General features: G+C 38.8%; 1 protein-coding gene across 2 annotated transcripts in view; it reads right to left on the reverse strand.

Moving 5' to 3' along the window:
* Positions 1-430: 430 nt before the first annotated feature.
* ypel1 (yippee-like 1) overlaps positions 431-24,099 on the reverse strand; it is a 46,459-nt gene continuing 22,790 nt past the window's right edge. For both annotated transcript variants that reach the window (XM_030143628.1, XM_030143627.1), the window contains exons 3-5: positions 13,232-13,275; positions 9,651-9,759; positions 431-6,496 (exon numbers count right to left, since the gene is read on the reverse strand). In XM_030143628.1, the coding sequence (XP_029999488.1) occupies positions 6,407-6,496; positions 9,651-9,759; positions 13,232-13,275 (243 nt within the window). In that variant the 3' untranslated portion in view covers positions 431-6,406. The remainder of the gene's footprint in view (positions 6,497-9,650; positions 9,760-13,231; positions 13,276-24,099) is intronic.

A 24,099-nucleotide genomic window follows, 5' to 3' on the forward strand; every position in this document is an offset into this window, starting at 1 on the left:
CAAGAAATCAGTTGGAAAAAGTAAAAAAAAGAAAGAAAAAATTGCAAAAAAAAAATCCAGAAACAACAATTCAGCCATTGAACTGTGCACTGCTCCTATCCTGGTGGCAAAGAAAATATGGGTCAAATTTGAAAAGAATCGGGTGAATAGTCTTTGAGAAATTAGTTGGACAAAAATGTCAGACAGATGGAATTCCTGGCATTACTTTTTATTTTTTACTTTATAGTGTAAACAACCTATGGGTAATAATGTCCACACTTCTGTTTCCCTTTTTTTTGCATATTGAACAGATGACCTGACTTTGACATGCAAATATTAATATTAGAAATCAGTCTTTTGCTAAGCAGTTGGCAAATGAAAACCAATCAAAAAAGAAAAAATGTAAAAAAAAAAAAAAAAACTAATACAGAAAAGAAAAGACTTCAAACAGTTCACAATTTAATGCCACTGAAAATTTATTGTGATATCTGATAGTTTACATTAGAGTGAAAACAGACATGTGACATGGTTTTACTAAGACAGAATGCAAAGCAATGTAGTCAAATAAAAAGCATATAATATTTTTGTTTTAAATTTAGGAAAAAAAATAATAAAACAGGCACGACATATAGCCATTATAAATACAACATGCTTTAGACCTTAAACTGCGTTGAACAGTCATAAGAAAAGAACTTGTACAGTCTTTTCCCCGTGTACCCATCTGGCCTTTGATCAACATCCTTTCAGGTACGTTTTCTTGACAGTAACAGCTCAAAAAGTAGGTAGCCAGTGTCACGAAAAAACAAAAATAACAATAAAAAGTAAACAGTTTTCAGCAGCAAATATCTACATTTTTCATCCAGGCTGCTTTGACACTGTTAAGTTCAGAGAATCAAAACATTCTAGAGAAAGACAATGTCACAGTTGACAGGATTCCAGCTCCTCCTCCTCCTCTTTAGTTTTGGTATGAGCAGTTGAATCTCCAGGAGACACTGGATCATGATTCACTGGCTTCCTTCCTGCCCCGACACATGACACTGATGCATTCAATAGAACCTGGTTCTTATTTGGTACAAACCGACGGGGACACTGGCAACTGCTTTTTAATTATTCAACTGATCGAAGACAGAGTATAGAGGGTCTGCAGTTGGGGAACTAGTCTCCCAGAAACCACTGGTGGTGCGATCTTAGAGGCCCCCCTTGCTTCAACAACTGGCAAAAGTAAAGGGAAATGCAAAAAAAAAAAAAAATAAATAAATAAATAAAAAAAAAGCTTCTCTAGGTCATTTTGGTCGGCTGTGATAAGGTCATTTTTGTCTAATTATCTACCAGTTGCTGGTCTTTACAACCCTGTTTAAATTCTCAAACAGCTGGCGTTGGCAGCCAAATATGTTATTCCGACCAAGTAGTGAAGGCTGGGCACATAAAAGAGAGTTAAACAACAGAGCTGTAACCTTTGAAGAATGCATTCCTTGTATTAAAAAAAAAAAAAGTCAGTCAAAGCTCCTGAAAGATGAGCTGATTCTCAAATGACGCTGAAACCAACTGAAACAAACGGTGCATTTGGCACTCGGTGTCTAGGGACTGTCAAAGTCAGTCGAGTTCACCACATGGAAAGAAAACCTGTTAACCACGAAATGTTGCACGTTTACCAGGAATTAATGATTGACTGAGTGACGGAAGGTACGTGGTAAGTTCATTGAGGTCATACGATATTTCCAAACTTTACAAACCGTAAAAGACCAGTGGAATATACAGTAAAAATTAACTTTAGGTCAAAATTAGCCAAATAATAGCCTAAAATTACGCTTAAAAGTAGTTCATCAGTCACATTTCCACTCTACGTGTCGTTTGGTTCTGACCCTCTTCAGCTTCTTCTTCCCATGAGTACATCACTACATGATTAGGTTTTGACTTGGTTAGGGTTAGGATGTTGGAATAGAGACAACTTTTAGTTTGAAAGGGGTCGAATTGTATGACGACGATGGTGGAGGCAGTAAAGTTAGGGAGGGAGGGAGGGTTAGATTTTGGCACAACACCGGAACTGTTGTAGCAAAACATTCATTCATATGGTTGGATGTTGGTTTAAACTTACAAAGATTAGCAAATTAAATCTACGGAAGCACGAACAAGCCCTTTTGTTTAGATGTTAGTTTTTGGATGTGATTATACAGATAACATCTGGACTTGTCACTATGTAAACTCCAAAGTAAAAAGTGTTGAAAATCAAGAACTGCTTCAGCTTTTTGGAAAGGGAGGTCAAAATTTAAATACTGTCCTAACAGGTCAAAAGAGTTTTTCAAATATCAGGAAGAAGTAATTTCTGAACATGACGATGTTTTGGGGGAGTAATATGCCAGACTTTGGTCCTCCATAGGTTTGTAATTTCTGGAAAAGGTTGTTTTGATTGAAATGTGGCTCCTGATGGTTGTGGTGGAAACTGGCCAACTCTTACATGAGTCTTTATCACTGCAGCCAGTTAAGACCGACATCAGCCAAAGTCAGAGTTCCTCCTGCTGTTAGGTTCCATTTTTAATGACAGGTGCCCAGTACAGGATGAAATGTGCAAACTGAGGTACAAAAGGCAGCATTTCTAGCACCCTGTGAAATAATGCATACCTTCTTTGACTTTCTAAAGCACATTTTCTCAAGAAATGCATTCATCAAAGGATGCGGCTCCAGAACTCTGGTTAACCTGCCGTTCAACAAGCATAACTAGTCTGAATGCAAAATATCAAATCAGTTCTACCCCATTTCCACATAAAACAAACATGATGCCAGTTCTGGGCTGGTGCTAGTGATGGTCTGAAGTTGGAACTATGTGCACACCTTGTAAGAACTAGCAAGAGAGACGCCACAGAACCACCAGAAAGGGTCTAGATAGTGGACTATTATCAACATGCTGCTTTGCTCATTTGGATCAGGAACAGTAGACGTTACTTGAGCTCTGTCACAGTCTTAGCTAACCTGTTTGATCATTTTAACCCCGCCTCCAGCTTGTTATGCAAGTGGTTCTCAGTTACCTATCGTTACATCAAGCTTAATTTTGGAAAGCTTCCTGTTGGATCCCGGATGAGCCCCCAGTATTACGTTACGGCTGGCTCGTGAACCGTATATAATAATAGACACAAATAGAAATAGACAAAGCAAAGTGTTGGTGTTGCTCTGGAATCAGTATTCCAGGTCTGATAGTTTGTTCTTTGGCCGTTAAGGCGCAAAGAACTGGTTGGAGATAAAGCACCAGCCCCAGAACTGCCTCGATGGTAAAGGGGTATTAGAGATGTAACCGCTACTTTCCAGTGAAGACCAGCGAAGAAATATACTGTATACATTGTCAAATGTTGGCCTGAGATGGTGAAAATAAGTCTCCAAACACAATTACAGCCGGTATTAAGAGTTTGTGAGCTTGGCTCTGGCCACCAGTGGATGTGTTTAATCACCTGAAAGCCCTCTATACAGGACAGACTGACTGTGGTGGTGAAAGGGTCTTGGTAAAGGCTCTCCCTGCGACGTGGTGGGAGATTCCAGCTCGCCCTCAACATCTACATGGCTCAGCAGAGACCTAAACATGGGCCCTCCAATGGGCTCTCACCACACAAGCTAAATAAACACGCTAACAAAAAAAACAAACAAAAGAACATTAACGGGGATATCTCACTCTAAAACAACAAAAAAAAAAAAAAAAGAAAAAAAAGAAAAAAGAAAAACACTGGCTCTTGGCCTTGCAGATCACCGGGAGAGACAGCGAAACCAAACAGCTGCGAAAGAAAAACAGGACAACTAAAACACTTCAAAAGAAAGAGAGGGAAATCAAGAAATAAAACTGTCTGTGGAAAAGAAACTAAACATTCACCTGCATGTGGATGCAAACACGCATGAAGACGACCACGCGTGCATGCACACACACATGTATACAAACACACACATCAGAGGTACAGTGAACAAAAGTGCTTCAAGTTGGGGAAGTAAAAGAACTAACCCAGTAGAAATACGTATAAAACCTTAAATATGTTACTTTATGTACAAAAAGTGTAACACGGGCCAATATCTCAGCTGTTTATGTTTTCAAGTAAGTATCACTGCTAACTATTCAGGGTTTGCATTGTCATTGTTTTAAGATAAAGGTGGTGTGATCTGACTGACCTTGCCGGCAAAGTAATCAATCACTGCTGATTTTTAAATCTGTCCCCTCCCACCCTGCCCCCACCTTAACCTCCTGCTATCTTTATGTCCATCCAATCAAAAGTCAAACAACCAGCCCTGGGCGTCCTGCATATTCCACACCGCTTCCTCTTTTTTACTCTGACAAATAATATACTAAATGTCCATCTGTTTTTTGAAAAATAGAAAATATGTGTTTATGTATATCATTCAGGTTTGAAAAAGTCTCTGTTGTCCAGAAAAACAGGGCAGAGTTCGACAAGGATTTGGTGAGGAACGTTATTTTTGAGGGCCTCTTTGAACCAGAAGGGGGAAGACACATCGGTTCACATGAAGGTTTTTTTTTTCTTTTTTTCTTCTTTTTTTGGAGTTATGCACTGCACAACAGAAAAAAGGGAGGCTGTTCATGTTTTGAAGAGGCACAAGATTCATACAGCTTAGAGGCAAATCACTGGTGACGTCCACAAAGAGCTGGTTCACAAAGCCCAGAGTCGGAGTAAGAGAAGCATAAAGTGCAAAAGACCTACAGGAGCGGGAAGAACTGACCGGGTATCTACCACATAGCAGCGAAGTATCGGAAACTACCGTTTACTGTCCAGAAGGGCTTAGATTTAGCAACAAAAACAAAGGACAAGCCAACATCGTCAATGAGCTTTGCAACAAAATGTAACCACATTATCTAACAGACAGCTGCTACACAATGCAGTTCTAAAAAAAAAAAAAAAACCCCTCAGTGTCCAGCTCAAACTTTCCTTCTGTCTCCAACAACCCATCTGTGAAAAGGCCATTAAAATGCTGAATCCACAAACTTTTTTTTGCCTCCAAACTGAAATGAATCAAAGGCCTCTACAAAGTGCAAATGAAGTAGCGTCGTTCAAGTATGCAACTGTGTAATGCATGACCACACACACGCAATGCATATATACACACATCATATGCATATATACATATGTGCATGACAGCAATATATATATATATATATATATATATATATATATATATATATATATATATATATATATATTCCATGTTCCAATATCTATGTACTACAAACATTTTTCATAGTATTTGTGGATATGTAGCCATAGTTTGTGTTAGATATTCATATGTAGTTGTGTCTCTCATTGTTTCTTTACCAGACAATGGAATAATACATAATACAATCTGCCATAATGTTTTATGACGTGGACACTGATATCAGGTTCCCCAGTCTAGAAACCATTTCTGCGCCTTTTCATGTCTTCACTTATGGTACTGCTGCAAAATGGGACCAGCCACAATCGCATTTAGCCAAACACTACAAATATTTATATATCTATATATTTATATATGTATATTTATGTATAGGTATTTATATATGTATATATATCCATTTATGTCAAACAAATACTAGTTGCTGCTTTCAATGCTTTTTGGGTGCTGAACAGTACCAGAAGGGGAAGAAGTAAAGAAAATTCACGATAAAGAAAAAGAAAAATACAGAAAAATGTATCAGGTATAAAATATCACACTACTGCAATCCCATCCTTCACCATTTCTTTAAAAAAAAAAAAAAGCAAAATGCTGCTACATATTTGTAACTCTAATAAAGTCCCTTTCCCCTCTGCTCCTCACCCATCCCTGATTGCTCATTTGGACATTAGCAAAGAAAAGCATGCTCAGCTATCGGCAGAGATAAAAGCCAGACACAAACAAAAAAACAACATGACAGACTTGACAGGAAAATAAAATGCTAACCAGTAACATCCATCTGCCATCAAACTGAAATCTTACCAAACCCCAAAAGTTAAAACTAGTTCAAATAACATTATCAGAACCAAAGTCGTCCATGTCGCTGGACCGGCAAAATAAAGAAAACAAAGACAAATATCCTCTTAGTGAAGTCCGTCTCCTTTCCCATAGTGGTCACCATTATCACCACAATCATTTGTAAGCGTGGTTTGGTGAGGGGGGGGCGGGGTGACAGTGAGTGGGCGGGGTCAAACCCTAAAGCTCCATAGCTGAAAAGGAGAACACACGATCACCATAATAACGACAGGACTCCCGTGAAGTGAGTTTTCAACAGTTGCTCCTTGTTGTAGTCATTATTAGTTCTGTTCAGGTGATGAGCAGGTGGGTGTGTGCACGTGAAGGACACCGAGGTGGAGGGTTTTTTCTTCTGAACGGTGGAGAAGGTGGGGGGCTGTTAGGGGGAAGAGGGGGGGTGATAGTTGCCGCTCCACGCAGTTCAATAAAGAGCATTCCAAGGTCAGACGAAGACAGGGCATCACTCCCATCCGTTGTCCTTGATCATGTGAGCCAGCTCGATGATGAATTTTCCCTCTTTGTACTTTTGACTACTCTCAAACGCATGCTCCTGGAAAAAAGAAGAGACGCAAAAACTATTAAGATGCACTCAAATTAAGCCATGAATACACATGAATAATATAAATATCTAAGAACAGTACCCGAGGAAAAGAAAATACCCAATGACAAGCCAAAGTCGTGGGTTCAATCATTCGCTGTTTTTATTTCTGTGTATGTGTTGAGGGTCACAACAGAACGCATGCTTTTTGGCTGCAATTAAAAGAGGCCAAAAACAAAGGAATGATTTGTTGAATGTAATTTAAATAAACACACACATACATACTACCAATAAATAGCAACAATAGTCGCTTTTCCATTGACCCTCAAATTGCGCAAATATAACTTCCGCATAAAAATTTACTGAATGGAAAAATGACAATTTCGCCCAAACTCTTGTTTTTCGATTAAAAGTTTTTGCGCTGGCAAGAGGTGGTTTTTTGGGCGTAGTGCAAATGGTATATCGTGCAAAACTGCAATGGAAAAACCTTTTTTTTGCAACTAGAGTCAGGTGAATTAAAAAAACAGACGTCGACGTATGTTACAACAAGTGAAGAAGAAGAAGAAACATGTTGCGGTATGTGTGGACACACCAGGAAACCCGATCATTTTTTAATTTAATATGAGACAGGAGGGTAATATATAACAATAATAATGAATATATCTGTAAATCAACACCATATTTACGTTCGTTGCCATGTTTATGGAATGACTTCTCGTGTCATCTCGTGATAATAAACAAACAAATCATCGCATTTGTGACTTAATGGAAAAACCTACATTACACACTTCTGTTTTTTCGACATTTAGTAAATATCGGTAAAGTTTTGCGCAGATGTCCGATGGAAAAGCGACCATTGACAAAAAGCACTACTTGTGAAGTTGTTCATGTGCGTTATCTAAAACCCCATGACGTTCCAGATTAAGCAGTAGTCTCTGTTTTCCTATAAACACATTTTTTTAATCACTATTCGAAAACAAATATCTGATTAATTGAAATAATTCACTGCCTTGCACAGCTCCACAAACCAAAAGTGACAGTGATGGACATCTGTCACCGAGCTAATGCTATTAACATCTTACTAAATATGTACCTGTTTTTTTGTTTTTTTGTTTTTTACCCGAGGCAATTTCAGTGGAAATGCTCTGAGGTTTTTCAAAGTTCCTGGTAAAATTCCTGCAGTGGAAAAGGGGCTAAAGTGTTCCAACTCTGAACACCATAGAAAATACAGACGTTTTTTTTTTAAAAGTAAGAGTTTCAGGTGCTTAAACTCCAGACAGAAAAATACATAACTGCCAAACAGGCATTCATCATATAAAAAAGGCACAAAATGATGTTATTTTTACTCAAACCTTTCTAAAAATAAGTATCAGGCCAACCACTTATTCCTCATTATTCTGAGAAATACAATATTTTTTTAAACAGATGCACACACAAACCAAATGCTTTTAATAACTCCAGTTTCCTGAAATGACCAAACCTGCCTTTCCAAATATCCACTTTGCAGTTTGACAGTACATGTGTGCTGTCTGATTCCTTCGTACGTCACAGGTTCGTCTGAACTTCATTAGAATCTCGACAGTGACTGTGCCTTTCATTATTTGCTCAGTCTGCTTTGCCTTGTAAAACAGCTCTTCTTTGTCTTGCTCATGGGGCCTCAGTGAAAATCCTTGTTTTTGTCACAGAAGGAGCGACTTTAAGTGAATCCCCATCTTACACTTTGTTCAGTTATTTTACACCCTTCTATAGTCTCTTCAGACAATTACCAGGACAAGCCTCTTCAAAATGGCCTGACATTTAATCACTGTAAACTCTCAGAGGTACCAGTCTGGCTGCCAACCTTCGGCACTGTAATTATCTTTCACACTAGGAGATCACAGAGTCCTCAGACTATGAACATAAATACCAACCTGTAGCAAAAGAAAAAAAAAAGTTCCGATGGCTTTAACACGCTATGCTTTGATGAGAGGAACCTTGTTCACCTGACCTGGGTTAAAATAACGTATCCTACTGGAAGTCCAGTCAGCAAACGGCAACGCCTCAAAAGCCATTAACCCTTTATCGGGCAAGTGACTATTTTTGGTAGTTTCCGCATGCATTACAAGACAGTGACAGCAACAGTTACAGTGAGCACCGATCCGACTTTTTCAGTTTTGATGCCGATACCGATGCTGGGGCCTTGCGTATCGGTCGATACCCGATACCAATCCGATACTATTGTTGATTTAGAGCAGAGGTTCTCAACTGGGGGGGGACACTCTCCCGGGGGAGCGAGCACATGGGGGGGGGGTCGTGAGTGACATCGTCGTGCATGTGTGCGTGCATTGACGACTACTGTTGTACATCACAACAGTATAAATCACTTAGCACATAGTCTCATATATCATCTGCCACACTGTCCCCCCCGGTCGCAAATTTGTTTTTTGGGGGGCAGCAGGTAGTTAATGATAAGGTGAAGGGAGCTTTATCTACAGACCTACATAACCCACCATGTCCTCCACATACAGGTCGGTCACGTTACTTTTAGAACGTGATTGACGGCATGCATGACGTAGCCCATGTCGCAAAAATTTAAAGGGGAAGGATCGGTCTTACGGAACGGTTGCCTTTACTGATCCCCGATCCAGCTAAAATGTTGATTTCAGGGCCAATATCCGATCCTAATATCGGATCAGTGCAATCTTACTGAGGATAGTGAGTCAACAGTCTCAGGTCCAATGCGGTCTACAGGGTCTGTAAGGTCCACCTCTGCGTGAACAGTGAGTGTACCTGCTTTGTTAGGTACCATGAAGTAATGGTACTAATGTAAGTAATGATGTTCAAAGGGATAATGTGGATGTGGACAGGGGTCTGGATCCGCACTTATGTTGGTCTAATGTTCCAAAAGTGATGTTCTAATGTTCTAAAATACATGTTCCTTTCACTTTACATGTGTTTTCCTTGTATTTCTATATATTGTTTTTGGGTTTTTTGTTGTTGTTTTTTTGACACTTCTGGGTAAGGAATCAAATATGGTAACTTCATTAACCTTGATTTTCTACATAACAAAAAAAAATAAAAAATTTGAACATTTTTACAAAAGTAATAAAGTCTTGTTATGCCCTCCAATAACACACTAAGAATCCACAGGTTAAAAGTCAAAGTTTAGGGAGATTTAAGGACTTACATATTTCCAACCCAGGGTGGTTTTACAGTTTTCACAGTAGATGTCAGCCACAGCATGTAAACCTGTGAGGAGAACCCGCTCCTCAGCTGGACCACAGCCGACATTCACCCTGTGGACAAGACAGGAAGTGGACAATACATCACAGAGGTCACGAACCACGAGGACAACCAAGTAGAAACTATCAGAGTTCTGATGTCTAAGCATATGGACGGCACAGAGACATTTAATTTGGATTTTCCATCTGTCATTTTGCTCATACATCCTCTTCCCTATAACTTGTTTATCAAGTGAAAAAGTAGGCGGAGCCTAGTAATACTCCCACCCCTCCTGCTCACATTAATCCCTTCCTAGTCAGGGATTAATGCTGAATTTTAAATAACAGATAATTGTAAACTAGATTAAGCTAAATTCATGTCCTTTTTGGGTAGTTCAGTCAAACCATGACAAAACATTATTCTGCCCAAGTCTTAACTTTCAATCTGATCCCACTTTGTCTGATGAATTGCGTGAATAGTCTGACCTGCGAGAAATTGGTTGGACAAATTTTCTGAGTTAAAATTTTCAAAAAAAAAAAAATCCAAAAAGCCATTAAACTGTGGACTGTATGTCACCTGGTAGTAAAGAAAATGTGTGTCAAATTTGAAAAGAATGGGTGAATAGTCTTCAAGAAAGTTGGACAAAAAAAAAAAAAAAGACAGAATTCCTGGTATTAGCTACTATTTATTTTTATTTTATTTGTCACATACTCATTGAAATGTTGCTTGAGTTGGAGACTTAAGTGTAGCTGTTTAAGAGCTCAGCGTCTTTATTTTAACGTATTCACTGGGTATGCAGAATGACCATTTCTAGAAAATAGCATTACACTCTAGAGCATCTTCTACTCACTTTAATTAGTGAGAACAATGTAATCTGATCTCAGGTGAGTAAAGCAGGTGCACTACGGCAGCCAGAAATGTTTCAGACCTCTTGGGGGGGAAGGGGGCCTCTGTGTGGTTCATTACAGGGAGCCAAGTCCCAAAAACCAACCAACCAAGAAATCAAACTGGGTTTAAAGAAAGAAATGGTTCTTGGGTTTAAAGAGATTGACGTTAACAAGCATCGTCTGCAGAGCCAGAGTTGAACCTGAAAGGAGCACAAGTCCATCGCACTCAGTTTGTAGTGATCAGTAATTTGACATATGGAAGTTTTCTTTTTAAATTAAGTATGAGTTAAATATTAAATTAATGTATTTTAATATTTTGTTCAGATGCAATTTGAGATAAAATATATAAACATTTAAATTTTGCTTAAACATTATTCTATAATCTTGATTTCAGTCAGATGAGAACCTTTGTCTGATGCCTTTTTCCACCAACACCAGCCTGGTTCGGCTGGAACTGGGTCATCTTGAAAACCTTCTTGGACCCAGTTTACTTTCCCAGCAGAAATAGAACTACTTCATAATGCTCATCATACTGGGCTGTTTGTCTGTGAGTCAGTGGTGACATTAGAAGAAACATGCCAACGTTAACTAGTGTTAAACAGCTCTGAACATTAAAAGGAAGCTTTTCCTTCCACTGTCACCAAGTGTTTGGTCCTGCAGGATTCTGGTGGGTGTCTGAATTGTGGCTTAATGAGCGTCTGCTTTAGATCAGCTCTAGATGTAAAGTGTCATGAGATGACTTTTGGTTTGATAAGTTCTGATGTGGCACTATATCAGTGTTTCTCAAACTGTGGGGTGGGCTAGCCAGGGGGGCATGGGATCACTCCTGGGTGTTTTTTTTTCCATAGCAGGTGAAACTAATGTTTTAGCGTTGGAGCACACTGAACTCATTTTAGGGATGTACAACAAACAAATTTACTGCCATGGTGATCTGTGACTAGACAAAGAGTTTAGGTTTAGAGAATGGACAAGGATTGGACTGAAAAAGAAAAATGTGCAATGTTTCTGTTTTTGCACAATTTGCACTTTAATGTTCTGAGATGTGCAACATAAATGGGCTCACTGCAGCCACTGATATTGTTAAAATGTTTATCTTTGTGACCAAAATGTGTTTGTTGTTCTAAAAAACAAGTAACTTTATTGTCATAGTTGTAAGATAATTGCGCATTTCCTATTTTTATTTGGAAAAATATTATCTTAGGGAGCAGACTTGTTGAGTTTATTTGTATTATTCAAGCAAAAAAGTTATTTTTCATTTGTACAACAAATTATTCAAGGAAAAGCAAAAAGTATTGTTACAATATTGATGTTTCTTTCAATAAAAGTTATAACTGCACCACTGTTACAATGTTGTTGGGGTTGAGGGGGGCCTGGAGAATTTTCATCCTCCAAAGGGGGGCCCCACAGATAAAGATTGAGAACCACTGCACTGTATGAATAAAATTTGATTGATTGATTAGCCTTTAGCAAGTGCTAACATGTCTCGTCAACTATCAGTGATGCTTGATGCTCATTGTACTGTCCTTTGCATAACCTTATCACAAATCTTTTTTTTTTTTTTAATTGAACTTTTACCGCATTATGCGGCAGACTCCTGCACCTTCACATCCTTAGTGAAGCTCTGGTTTATTTATTTAATATTGACAGAATACATGCTACTCTAGCTCTGCTTTTAACAAAGTTTTAGATACTAACTGATTGACCTCATCAGTCATGATGTCCCTGACAAGGTTCTTAGTTAAATACCAGCAAATCACTGGTGTCACTGTGAACCAGTTCTGGATGCTTCTTTGTCGATTGAGACACAAAGAAGTGATGCTAGTTCCAGCCTAGTTTTAGTTTTTGAAGTTGGTTCAAACTTTTCAACTAACTATAAAGAGCCACCACAGAGCTACATCATTTTGTCATGGTATAGATTCGTCTAGGTTTGTAGGTGAGGTAGAAGCATGAAGAATCAATGTTCATCGCTATAACTGTACAATTTTTAGTAGATGTGGAGTGCTGCTAGCCGCTCCCATTAGCACATGCTATGTTTGGTTTCCCTTCAAGGCATTGGCTCTGACCAGCCCAGGAAAACAGGTTTATGATGCCAAAATATCTACACACTAGTTACAAAAGTTTAGTCAAAATCTAGTGAACATATTTTGCCAAAAAAATTGCAATATCAATATTTTGTTGTGATCTCATATGAGGTCTTACAGAGTGGAAAAACAATAAAATCTTTGTGATAAACCTTTGATGAATGTAACTCTTTAAATACATCTCACAGAATGCTAAGCTACCATGGCGCTGCACACCTATACTATGTTGTTCACTTCTACTGTGTATATAAATCAACAGAACTCTTTTGCATATGCCGACATCTTCTTCTGGCATCCACAATAAGCAGCTGCACTGTGTTGATAAATGAGCTACTCACGTACACTATGGTTGTAAAATGACTAAACAAATGTTGAAACAGAGGAAACGTGGCTTACGATCATCGTCTGGTGGACTCACGTAAGTTAATCCAAAGTGAACACAGTTTATGACAACAGATAAATGACTTGGGAGTTCACGTTACTCGTCCAAATTCACATGTAGATGACAGTGTTTGATCCCAGACTAACCAAAGAGTAAAATACACGTGTATGAATGTAGGTAGAAGGCTCATACTTACACTGAATTAAACAGATAGGCTCTTCCTTGACTGCCTTGAAATGACTGAAATGAGAAAGTGAGAGAAAAAAAAAATCATGTTAGTTGACAATAAAGAGCTGCACCACATTACTGAGTACAAGAATGTCAGCACCCGGCACCCTGGGGTGTTTTTCACTCCGTAACTGCTGTGTATTCTGGTTCTGCCACCTCGTCAAGGTTCCCACACACAAGTTTGGCTGGAGGTAACAAATAATACGAGGCTTAGAGAGACTCTGAAGTCAGTAAGGAGGATGGAGAACAAACATCAGAGAACGACTCTATCAACACCACGTCAGGTTTAATGATGACAGCGTTTTTCTGGTTTGAGTTCCATTTATGTCCTTGTTACTTAAGGTTACATCAGCACAACTCCTCAAACTCAGTAAATGTCAGCTCAGACTTTCTTCAGACTACTACTTTTTCTCTTAAACATTTACAAGACAATGTAAAACAGAGCTAAATGATAAGTAAAAAAAAACCCTGCAACTATTTCATGTTTGGTTTTTACTGTGACTCTTGATTATTTTCAACTGTTCAGACCCAGTGTAAAACTCAAACAGTTAAAATATGAAGCGGAAACAGAAGAAGAAGATGGATAAATATGTGTCTTAAACAATATTGTGTCTTTGAGATCACACAAAATCATTAGTCTGAGTTTTCTGTCTCTCAAAAAAAGCTTACTTTTGACTACCAGTGTCAGAAATTCTGTATATTTAGTGAGCAACAAAGCGCCTTTTAAAGTAGCATCTGACAGATGATTGCGAGAAAGACTTTAATGCTTCAGCAAAGACTAAGCTTCTTGAATGAATACGAGTCGAGGCACCAAGACGCTGTTTACTTGGATACTTTCAGCTGATCCGTGGACTGTTGTATTGTCTCAAATAAAAATAAGAAATCAAAACAACAATAATCCACTGAAAAAATATACATCTGTTTTATACCTCAGCCCGTATAAAGTAGTATTAACTATGCCTTCTGGGAGACAATAAGCAGTATTCTATACATACACACACATCTGTCACTGGACCAAAGAGCAGCTCCATGTCCACACTGGTGAACTGGTCAAACTGGGTTTAATTTAACCCTTAAAGACGCAAACAAGCACTGGCAACCAAGAGCATCTACTGATCTAAAATGTTTGATTCACTAATCCTATCAATACATGTAAATAATTGGTGTAAAATACAGTTTATCATCTTTTCATGGTCATCAGATTTGGATGTTCAGTGGCTCCATAGTTACTGTGGAAACACCGTCATCTTCTACAGCATTGATTCACCAGTAAAACCCATGGAGTTGGATTAATGACAGTAGATGGAGACACTCAGTTTATGCTTGGTTAATGATAGATTTTGCTAAAATAGTCACTTTTTCTTCTGATGTCTTTGTTTTTGATAAGATAACCCTCAACTTTATTATGAGCTTTCATGAACATTTATATGATCAGTGAATTAAATACGGGAAAATAACTGATTTTCACTGAGAAAGTTAAAAATACAGAGGATAGTGTTATAATAAATCACTAAAGAAAGGTTAAAAAGAGGGAAAAATTAATTTGGGAACAGCCACAAAAGTAACACTGGGTCTTTATGGGTTAAGACGGACAAGGTGGTTAAGGGTGGTTTGTTTAAACTCAGATTTTAGTGGAAATTTGATCAGACACTCCATTTTGATGTCGTCTTTATATTTTTACTATCGCAAGAGGCTTTAATTAAAACAAGAAACCTCTATATAATGCAAATAAAAGGGACAATATGGCGATAAATACAACCTGTGTCATAAATAGCGTGTGTCCCGTGGCTTCATTATATATGAATGTAAACTGTGCAGTAAAGCCGTCACAGTGGGTGATGACGGAGCTGCTCGGCTTCACTCTGCTCCAGCCTCGTCATCCTCGGCCGGCAGACAGGCCCAATCGGCTTTGCTTTTTCCATTGCAAATGAGTGCAGCAGATAAATGTGTGGCTGAGGGCACTGAGCTAATACCGTCTAATAGGAACACCAGCTGCCTCCTCCTCCTCCGACTGCAGCCACAACACGGCGGTCAAACCACAGCGGAGGCTCATGGGAAGGCTGCCCCGCTGTCGGACCTGCTCAAACCTGGGCCAAAGTGGTGCCATAAAGACATGACGACCGTTGTACTGTTTTGTCTTCGTGTCACATGTCTTACCGTTACATTCTCGTGTTCTGCATTTATATTTGAGGTGAAATCTACATAAACTGAGCAGACAAAGACATGCGACCTTTAACTGAGGGAACTAGGTCGGTGCCTGTGGAGTTGACAACCAGTCTTCTACACAGTGTTTAGGGCCGGGGTGGGTGGTGGTGGGTGGGGGGGTGCCAGGGTTACTCCATGTGATTAGAGCAGGGTGTATCTGTGCGTCGCTGTGGCCTTCGCTCAGACACCGACTTAACCAGTGGTTAAAGGGGCTGGCACCGTCGCTGCCTTTATCTGTTTCCAACAGTCTATTCAGTCTATTTTTATTTCGGCAGCAGTTTTCTCTGCTCAACTGCTGCATGTTCTTCACTTACAGAAGCAGGAGGATGTCACTGGAGTCCAACACCAAAAAAAAAAAAAAAACAAAAAACAGTAAAAAGTTTACAATGCAAACTACAACTCTGCATCCTTTTGGCATTGTGTTAAAACTTATCATGACTGCAGACCACCAACCATCAGATATTAGACAATCCACCAGGATCCATCAGAATTACTTCCAAAAGATAAAAGTTCGCCAAGAATCTGACGCACACTGGGAGTACCCACACTTTTTCTTTTGCTTAAAAATATGTGAGTATGGCTACCAGGCTTGTTTTCCTCAGTTGCTGAATTGCACTTGTTTTAAAAAACGTCTGATCCTAAGAAATGAATTCTACAAAGCATAAAAATCCCCGAATCCTCTTGACCACAAGGGAATGAAGGAAACAATACCTCGCAAAGAGAAATCCTCTCCTTTAGCCAAACACACAAAATATAAATCCACCCAGAAACAGCACAGAGGAACCACATTCAGACGTTCAGACAGCCCTGAAGGAAGGCAAACTGCATCTGATTTCACCCAAAAAAAGACACAAAAGAGCACTTCATTTCTTGAAATGTGTGACACAATAAAGCAGCCTAAGTTCTGAAATAAAGATTAACTTGACGCTATTAACAAACCTGCTGAGGTCGACTTTTACCATCTGTCTCAACAGATGCCAACTGTTGTAGGTGAGGGTTCAACTCCAACTTAAATGCATACGATTAAAACCAAAAGCTCCGACCAAATTCATTTCAGTGGAAGCATTTTTAAGAATTTAACATCTGATACGTGCAATCTCCCATTATGTACTTCAGTAGTGCATCTTATTATGTAACAAATGTTATTGGCTTAGATCTAATCTATTTTAAAAGCCCAGGTTTTATCTACGGTTACACAGGGGTCATTAGTATCTTTTAATAGCAACAGAGAGGATTTATCACCCATGTGTAGTTGTGAGCTTGAGCTTCTATTCAACAACTGGTCCATCTTTATACTTTCTGTATTTTAAAAGTATGCAAAAATATTCAGTTCAGTACAATGTCCAGGACAAAGACATTAAATTGCACCTCATACCATAATATTGCAGTGTGTTATGGTGTTACAGTGGCAGATCCAGGGTCGGAGCCCTAGTGGGGGTTCAAGGGGGTGAAGCAAAGCAAAACAAATGCTTCAAATCACATAAAACTATATTTGTTTTATTATCATAAACTAATAAAATGAATACAATTTGACCTCACGAATGTGGAACTAAAGCAAAGCGTTGGCTTTAATAAGGTTGGGCTCGGTGATAATTTAAAATGAGAAATAGCAGGATCTAGTAGAGGTATAGACCTATGTTTGACAACTGTGTATGATTCACTCAATCACTGGCTGTGTTCAAACATATTTAATATTCAGTCTATGCAGTTCTATAGTTCCCACTATATAATAATACATTCCATACCTTCTGTGGCTGTCTGTTTGTTTTTCATGTCGACCCAAATGCTGCTTGAACAGACAGTTGTCTCTTCATGATTAGACTTTAGTCTCGTTTAGATTTAATTCCCTTAACCATATAGACCCTCGTCTATAAATAGTGTGTGTGCAGTAGACCCCCCTCCAATAGACGCCATAAAGGAGCGTTGGGGCAGATACATTTGAGCTTTGAGGCACGTGTGAACGAATAGCTCAGTAGGTAATGCAACAGTTTACGAAGTAAGAGACCTGAATTTGAATCCTGGCAATAGTACTTGTTTTCCTTTTAATGTTTTACATGTTCAAACAAGGGGGGTGGGGTTAGCAGCAGGAGGTAGCATTAGCAATAGCTTGATTTTCACCCCTTCCTCCTCCAAAGCTTCACCTTCTTGTCCAATAATGCTCACTTGCGGCTCCAAAAAGGCTTGCTAATGGATAAAATACCAAAATTGCTACATAAATGGCTACCAACAAACTAATGGGTGACATCACAGTGGGTACGTCCACTTCTTTGACACAGTCTAGAGCACAGGTGTCAAACATGCGGCCCGGGGGCCAAATCCGGCCCACCAAAGGGTCCAATCCGGCCCGTGGGATGAATTTGTGAAATGCAAAAATTATACTGAAGATATTAACGATCAAGGATGTTAAAATCATTTTACGTCAATTCAATCTAAAGTGGGTCAGACCAGTAAAATACTATCATAATAAATTATAAATAATGAAAACTCATTGTATAGTGTAAAAAAAAATAAAAAATAAAAATCACTATATAAATGATAAATTGAGGCATAATATTATTAAAATTGCACTTATTTTTCCTCAAGAAATTTCAAATGTAAATATTTTCATAATTTAATGTTTTTTGTTGGGGTTTTTTTTGCATTTTTTCCTTCAGTTTTCTCTGTTTCTAATATAATAACCCTAAACTTTAATCTGAGCTTTTATAAACATCTACATAATTACTAAATCAAATACAGGAAAATACCTGATTTTCACTGAAAACATGGAAAATACAGAGGATAATAAGAGTCAAGGATGTTGAACTCGTTTTAGTTCAGGTTCCACATTCAGACCAATATTATCTATAGTAAATAAGTAAAATTGCATCAAAATGTTTACATTTACAGACTAGCCTATTATAAAAAATAGGAATAACCTAAACAAATATGAACAACCTGAAATGTCTTATGAGAAGTATGTGGAATTTTAACAATATTCTGCCTGTTATTAAATGTTTTGTGTATTTGTAGATCCACTGTGATCTATAAGTTGTGATTCACAAGTATAAATGATAAACTAAGGTGTAATATTGTTAACATTACACTTAGTTTTCTTAAGTATTTTCAGGTTGTTCATATTTGTTCATGTTATGTTCAATTACAGTTCGTAGATGCAAACATTTTCATTCTAGAATTTTACTTTTTTTCACTCAAAAACAGAGAGAAAACTTCGGCGTTGATACTATTTATAAGTTCTTATCCTATCATTCCTATTATTTATATTACTTTACTTGTCTGGCTCACATTAGATCATATTTGGCTGTATGTGGCCCCCGAACTAAAATGAGTTTGACACCCCTGGTCTAGAGCATAAACTGACCTTAAACATGTACGTTTATTGCATAAACTAAAGTGAAGGAATAGCGAACTGACCAACATGACGTTCCCTGAGCGCCACTCTTAACTCTGATCCTATAAAACAGAAGGAGAGGGAAGTGTAGCATTAAATCAACAGTTCTGTCACAGCCACCACGGCCGCATGCAAAACCATCGGAGTCTTGGAAAACGTCCAGATTAAAAAAGGGGTGAAAGTAACTGCGGCTGCTAATGGTGAGAAATGTTTAAGTGCCATGAATCCATGAGTAGGTCCTGCAGCAGCACGGTGGGCGGGACGAAGCCAAGGGGAGGGGGTGGTGGTGGGGGTGGGGGAATTAAACCTGCAGAGGGAGTCGGTCGTCAGTATTCATGTTGCATCGTCTCAGTCCAGGCCACGTTCACTCTGCAGCCCTTCACTCTCAACAGCTGCTATCTGATTTCAGGATGACGCTGGTATCTTTGTAGGATGTAACCCATATCTGATAAAAATATGAACTGACAGCAGTGTTGGCAGAGACGCAGCGTGTTCGGCGCGACAATAACAAGAGACATCACTTCAGATTTTGTGCATGTTTTGGGTGAAGGTGCTGACTGTAAAGACTTGTCTCTTTGACATCTTATTGTCCGTTGTGTGAACACACACTCCTTCTGGAATGATAAAAAGAACATTTCATTCTCCAAATTACAGCGTATTAAGCTTATTCTATAATTAGGTATATTTTTTAGTCTAAATAGCAAACCTGTAATAAATGTGTATTTCAGACTATGTGGTGGCTGGTGAAATTATTTTTTGATGGGGCGCAGTTTACAGTTTTCACATGCACTTTAACCACATATCAACTCTAGGATATGCTGACACACTTGCACCACTACTTAAAAATTCATTCATCTTCTGCACCTGCTTTATCCTCACTAGGGTCGCGGGGGCGTTGGAGCCTATCTCAGCTAAATATGGGTGAAGACGGGGTACACGGAGTAATTTTTGGTTGACCAATTAACCTATCAGTGCATGTCTTTGGATGGTGGGAGGAAGCAGGAGTATAACCAGAGAGAACCCATGCAAACACAGGGAGACTATTTTTAAATATTAATTAAAATTAAAATAAATTTAAAAAAACCAACAACATTCATTCATTTTCTGAACCTGCTTTATCCTCACTAGGGTCATGGGGGTTGCTTGGAGCCTATCCCAGCTACTTACGGGCAAAGGCAGGGTACATCCTGGACATTTCGCCAGTTCATCATCATCACAGGGTATCAAGGGTGGCTCGTTGGTCTAGTGCAGGGGTGTCAAACTCATTTTGGTTTAGGGGCCATATTTAGCCCAATTTGATCTCAAGTGGGCCAGACCAGTAAAATAATGACTTAATAACCTATAAATAATGACAAATCCAAGTTTTTCTTTTTGTTTTAGTACAAAAAAACCCCAATTAAATTATGGAAATATTTACATTTAACAAAAAAATATGTAAATAACCTGAAAAAACTGGAATTTCATTTGAAAAATTAGTGCAATTTTAACAATGTTATGCCTCAACTTAATATTTATACATGTGCATTACACACAGTGTTACATAACAGGCAGAATATTGTTAAAATTTTGGAGTTTGGAACTTTGGAAGTTGAACAATTTCTACAATATTACATCTCTTATTATTAACACAACTACAGATCACAGTGGATCCATAAATGCACAAAACATTTAGTAACAGGCAGAATATTGTTAAAATTACACATTTCAGGTTGTTCATCTTTGTTTTTATTTATGCATTTATTTGCATTTTATTGTGAAGGAATATTTTTGTAAATGTAAATATTTTCACTGTGTAATGTTATTTTTTCACTTAAATTTTTTTCCATATAATTTTTCACAAAGAAAATTTGTCCTTGTCATGATTTATGGGTTATTGTGTTGTTATTTTTACTGTAGATCGCATTGGTCTGTATGTGGAACCTGAACCAAAATGATTTTGATAACCTTGACTGTTCGGGTTAATTTTTGCACTTTCATCCCGTGGGACGGAATGGAACCTTTGGCGGGCCAGATTTGGCCCCCGGGCCGCATGTCTGACACCTGTGATCTAGGGGTATGATTCTCGCTTTGGGTGTGAGAGGTCCCGGGTTCAAATCCCGGACGAGCTCTCTTGAGATGGATTTGAATGTCAGAAATGTTTCCATTCAGTAGTAGAGGACGTGTTCATGGGGTAAACAAACATTAGAAAAAAAACAAAAAAACAAAGAACATTTCATATGTAAATTTCACCTGTCTACCCTTCAAACGTGCAAATTTCTCCAAGACTCCATTGTTAAAATCAGGCACTAGTGTCTTTTCCACTGATATATGGACAATACATTTAGACAGCAGTGAAGGTCGTGCGATTAGATGGCAAGACATTAGAAACATAGTAGTTAGCTTATGGGCCACGTAAAGTTTTTGTCGTTACCACCCCTGCCAGGATTTGAACCCTGGTCTACAGCATCAAAGGCAGTAGTGTTACCCACTGAGCTATCTAGCTGCTAGCGTATGTCTCAGTAGTATTACATGCTGAGTTGAGCTGATATATATTAATATACAGTGGATGTATGTCATTTTATCTTGGCCATTGTAAAAGTAGGTCAAGTCGAAAAAGTGTGTTCACCCCTAGTTTAGACCATCTTGTGACATTGCATTTCTGAGGAAGGTCTTGATACTTTTCGGGATGTGACGTTTACTCCTGCGGGTGGTGCTTAAGAACAAATTTTTGTGGCCAGATGCTTGCATATCTCTTTTATTGGAGGGGGTCTACTGCACATGCGCGATTTATAATGAGTGCCTTTGGTAAACACAGAGCCTTAGACGCATATTTTTGCACCCCAAACAGCAAACACGTGACTCCACTGCTCACTAAACGACTGAAAACATATTCAAACTGGACTTGAATGCAGATTATACACGGTACTCATGGGCTGCATCACACTGATTTAAATATTCATGTTTTCATAAAATTATTCTGTGTGATTCCTATCTCCGGTTGACGAGCCGCCGCTGTTCAGACTAAACGTATCGGCTTTTTTCCGCTAATTAATGTGCAGTGAGGATATTTTGATTAATAGACGGCAGGACTACAGTTTTGCTTAATATAATTACGGCTATTTGTTTTCCATGTCGGACTACTTATGGACATTTATTAACTACGCACTAATCATACTGTGCTCCTCTGAATTGTTTATGTTTTTAATCGAATAACTGTTTCGTCAGTGACACAGGTCTGCAGCAGTTAACCAGTTTTTTTCATAAATCCTCCATATTTGGTGTCGTGGCAGGGGGGGAAGGGGGCGGGGGCACTGTGCCTGTACTTCCTTTTGGCCTGTGTGTGATCAGGTTAATCCTCTCTTTTTGGCCACTCCATCTGCATCTTTGTCTCCGGCTGTTATGCCTCGAAGACTTGGCACATAAGCTTGTTGGAGGAAAACATTTTTTAATACCTTGCTCAGGTGATTTCCAACACTCGACCTGAAACTACACGAACAACCCCCCCTGTCCCCCCCCCCACCTGCTACACCACTCTGGTTTATCATTACCGTGGCTGTGGTTACTGTGCAGAAACTTGACTGCAGACACAAAACTTTGTACCAGAGCGTGTGGCACTTTCCAAATTTCATATGGGATGAAAGTCCAGCATGGACGGGCCGAGCAGGCCTTGGCAGCGTGCAGTGGAAAACGCCAGACTACGGTGTCATCTTCTCCTAAGTAACATAATCGGCTTAGAAGGGTTGATGCTGGGGCCTGGTGATGCTGCCGTGGGTGTGCGGACACACAGATACCAACAAGGTGTGGACCACAATACTGAGCTTATTAATAAATCTGTAAGCAGCATGTCAACATATTAATGAAGACAGCCTTATCATCCCAAAGCATTATGGGTGTTTAAAAATATCACCACACTAGAGCAGTGATTCCCAAAAGACAAACGTAGTGTCTCACTGGAACGTACAATTACAAAAGAAAAAAATATATAATGAACATCTACAGCTTTAATGACATTTGGTACCAAATTCATCTAATAAATGAGCTAAGGAGGGAACGTCTGAATATCAGTCACAGCTAAAACTGATCAGTAATATTAATAATACCCATGTTCAGTTTTAGCTTCTTTTTTTGGGGAGTTTTTGTCCATTGTAAGAGATATTCAGTATCTCCTGGTGACCCCATTAAAAGCATGTCTGCAGTCCATTTTAGATTCCAATCGGACTTTAAAACACAGTAAAAAAAGTAGTGCAATATTACACTTATTACACTAACTGACAGAAATGCAGTGTCGATTTGTAATTATCAATATACATGTAAAGATCTGTGGCAGAATCATTTTCTTTCTTGTAAATGTTAATTCTTTTGCATAAACTGCACATGAAATGGCATTAAGGTGTTTGATGCAACATGGGCTTCTATGAAAACAAATGTAAAAACTGTTCGGAATAAAACAACTGTGTCTCACTTCTTGTGCTTCTGGTGCCAAGAGCTTCTAAAATAGATAAAACAACATGGGCTTTAAACATATTGTTCTGTGGCCCTTGAATAGTATAAACAAATTCATCTCCATGAAATAGTTCCTACAGGAGAAAGACAGACTGTCCAAGGGAAGAGCCTTTAATTAAATCCAATTATTATTGGAGTGGATTGTTTGGTCTAATGAGGTAATTTGTCTCGAGTTTCCTTATGGTATCAGCCCAGTAAACAAGTCCACCTAACCCAGTCAACAGCAGTGCCGCACATTTACTTCACTTAGCCACAAGGGGTTGGTTTTTCTGACTCTACTTGGACAAACAACCAACTGCAGAGTGGGAGTTCAGTTTGCACACAGGTGAGGAATTTACCAAAACGTCCTTAAAGGTCAAACGAGTGCACACACCAGCCCAGTGCGTTCTAGGAGGAAATAACCACACACTGGTACTGTGTGCTTGGATCTTTGTAAACAGTAAATGGACTGAAATTTATACACCTTCATGGTGCCCATGCAAGGCACTGCCAGACTCTACTGGGAGCAATTTAGGGTTCAGTGTCTTGCCCAAGGACACTTCGACATGTGGACAGTCGGAGCCTGGATTCAAACTGCCAACCCTTTGGTCATTGGATGACCTGCTCTACCACCTGAGCCACAGCTGCAGTCTCTCTTTGTAATACTGAAAATGTGTAGTAAGAGGCAGCTAACAAAACAATAATAAAACTGTTCCAGTAGGACTTAGAGACAGCAGAGTGATATCTAAAGGCAAAGTATCTGTAGTCGCTTTTCCACTGAC

Source organism: Sphaeramia orbicularis, chromosome 9, assembly GCF_902148855.1.
Source record: "Sphaeramia orbicularis chromosome 9, fSphaOr1.1, whole genome shotgun sequence".
NCBI classification, from domain to species: Eukaryota; Metazoa; Chordata; class Actinopteri; order Kurtiformes; family Apogonidae; genus Sphaeramia; species Sphaeramia orbicularis.